Here is a 2050-nt window from a genome sequence, read left to right on the forward strand (position 1 = left end):
TGGTAACATGATAAAATATGAATAACACGTTATGTGTGGCTAATTTTTTATGTTTTTTTATAATTTTTTTAAAAAAGACGTAGTCAAAGCGTTTGACACAGAAATCGAAAAATTAAGTTATTATGCAATGGAGGTAGTAACTCATTTGGTTCCTCTATAGCTCTTCTTAACCATTAAATATTTTTAACTAAAAAATCTATAAAAATTTTAGCCGACTGGTTGTTGATCCAGCCCTTAATTTGTGTGAGCAAAAAGGTTATACTCACTTCCACCCATAGACACACACAGTTGTGTCAAGTGTCAACCATGAAATAGTCCTAAAAATCAACAAGCATGAACAGGTTGGATAGGCCGTGCGTCGAATGTGCTTTCTTGCGGACACGTGACAACTTGGATAACTTTATATTGCAGAAGCTGTAGCAACAAATTAATGTTCGGCTTATTACAAGTTGGCATGATGATTGCATTGATATGCACCTGCACCGGAAAAGTTCGCATCACCGGAAAGATAATTAATCCATCCTCTCGGTCCTAAACAAGACGCGACATGCATTAAACAACCTTAGCGCAAGTTGGCCACAGATGGTCTATAGTGAACTTAATAACTAATAATATACTACACAATTAATATCCGATCTCATCTATCATACGCACATTATGTCTTGGAGTTCATACTGTAGCTGGCTACGAATATAGCTTACTTCTCTTCTCTTCTCTCTCCTTTTATAGCATGTTATTATTGTATCTGCTCTTAGTTCAGCAACCACACATTTTAGTCACTTGCTTTTCAAGCCTAATAAAGTGGGGGCACGCCATCGTTTGAAGCAATTTGTTGTGAATTTGCTCATCTGGTTTTTGTTTGTCACATTATATTTATGGTTTTATTCACATTTCGATTCAAATCAAAAGTGTAATTATCAGGGCATGATGCAAAAATATGTCAAATCAGAATGTACAACTAATAATTGGTAAAAAGAAAAAACTAATGAAAAAATAATTATAATTAAGCACGTTCTCCAAACGGAACAGCCTGTACTGTACATCGTGTGCGACTGACTATACCGGCGAGCCGCCGCCGGCGACCTTGACGTCGGCGCGGCACATGGGGCACGTCGCGTGCGCGCGCAGCCACCCGTCGATGCAGGGTGCGTGGAACGCGTGCCCGCACGCCGGCAGCCGCCGCACCGTCTCGCCCCGCCGCGCAACGCTGATGCACACGGCGCACTGCTCCGCCGCGCCGCCCGACGACGACCCCTTCCGGTACTCGAACGCCGGGATGGCCGCGTCGACGTCCTCCTGCCTGAGTCCTCCGCCGCAGTTGGCCGCCTGCTGCTGCGCCGCCGCCGCGGCCGGAGGCGTCGCGGCGACTCGCAGCAACGGCGGCGGCCGATGGTCCACGGGCGCCGCGTTCAGGGACAGGCAGGTGTACAGGCACGTCGCGGCGAGGAGCGCGGCGGCGGCGACGGAGGCCCAGACGTGGCTGGCGAACATGAGCAGTCCGATGGCGAGGCCGACGGCGAACGTCCATAGCAGGAGCAGCCTCGAGCAGCGGTCGGACAGCGCGTCGCCGCTGCCACCGCGCGGGTCGCCGGGGCGCACCCGCAGGACGACGACGCCCCGGCGAGCGACGACGACTTCCATGGTGACGGAGACAGCGTACGGCTAATGGTGGTTGGGCAGTTGGTCAGGAATATACTCCATATGGACTGATTATCTAGTCATGGATATTAAATCATTTGGGCTCTTTGGAATTTGCACACAGCTTGTTTGAGATGAGATATTGTGCAAAGGATTTGCAAGGTTTCAGGTTTTTCTAGATGATAGAAATATGTTATATCTCCTGTCTCTGCAAGGTGACCGGACAAACACCCAACTCATTCTCATAGAAAAATTGACTAAATAGTGTTTAAACGATCATAGGTGATTGTGATTTGCGTACATACGAGTTGCTTGCCCCTTTGCTATAATACGTGAAACCACTCGTCACGTCCGCTGCACTATGAGTGCCCTTAAGGCTCCACTGAGGAGGAGGAATGTTACGTCCAGAAAT

The 2050-nt window shown here is 48.1% G+C and overlaps 1 protein-coding gene across 1 annotated transcript; it reads right to left on the reverse strand.

Annotated features, from left to right (window-relative positions):
* Positions 1-956: 956 nt before the first annotated feature.
* LOC121056073 (RING-H2 finger protein ATL79-like) lies at positions 957-1718 on the reverse strand. The gene has a single exon (XM_040529912.1). The coding sequence runs from the start codon at positions 1639-1641 to the stop codon at positions 1057-1059; it is 585 nt and encodes a 194-aa protein (XP_040385846.1). The 5' UTR covers positions 1642-1718; the 3' UTR covers positions 957-1056.
* Positions 1719-2050: the final 332 nt, after the last annotated feature.

Source organism: Oryza brachyantha, chromosome 12 (assembly GCF_000231095.2).
Source record: "Oryza brachyantha chromosome 12, ObraRS2, whole genome shotgun sequence".
NCBI lineage: Eukaryota > Viridiplantae > Streptophyta > Magnoliopsida > Poales > Poaceae > Oryza > Oryza brachyantha.

Coding starts and splice junctions, on each gene's coding strand:
- LOC121056073 (XM_040529912.1), bottom strand. CDS start 1,641: ATGGAAGTCGTCGTCGCTCGCCGGGGCGTCGTCGTCCTGCGGGTGCGC.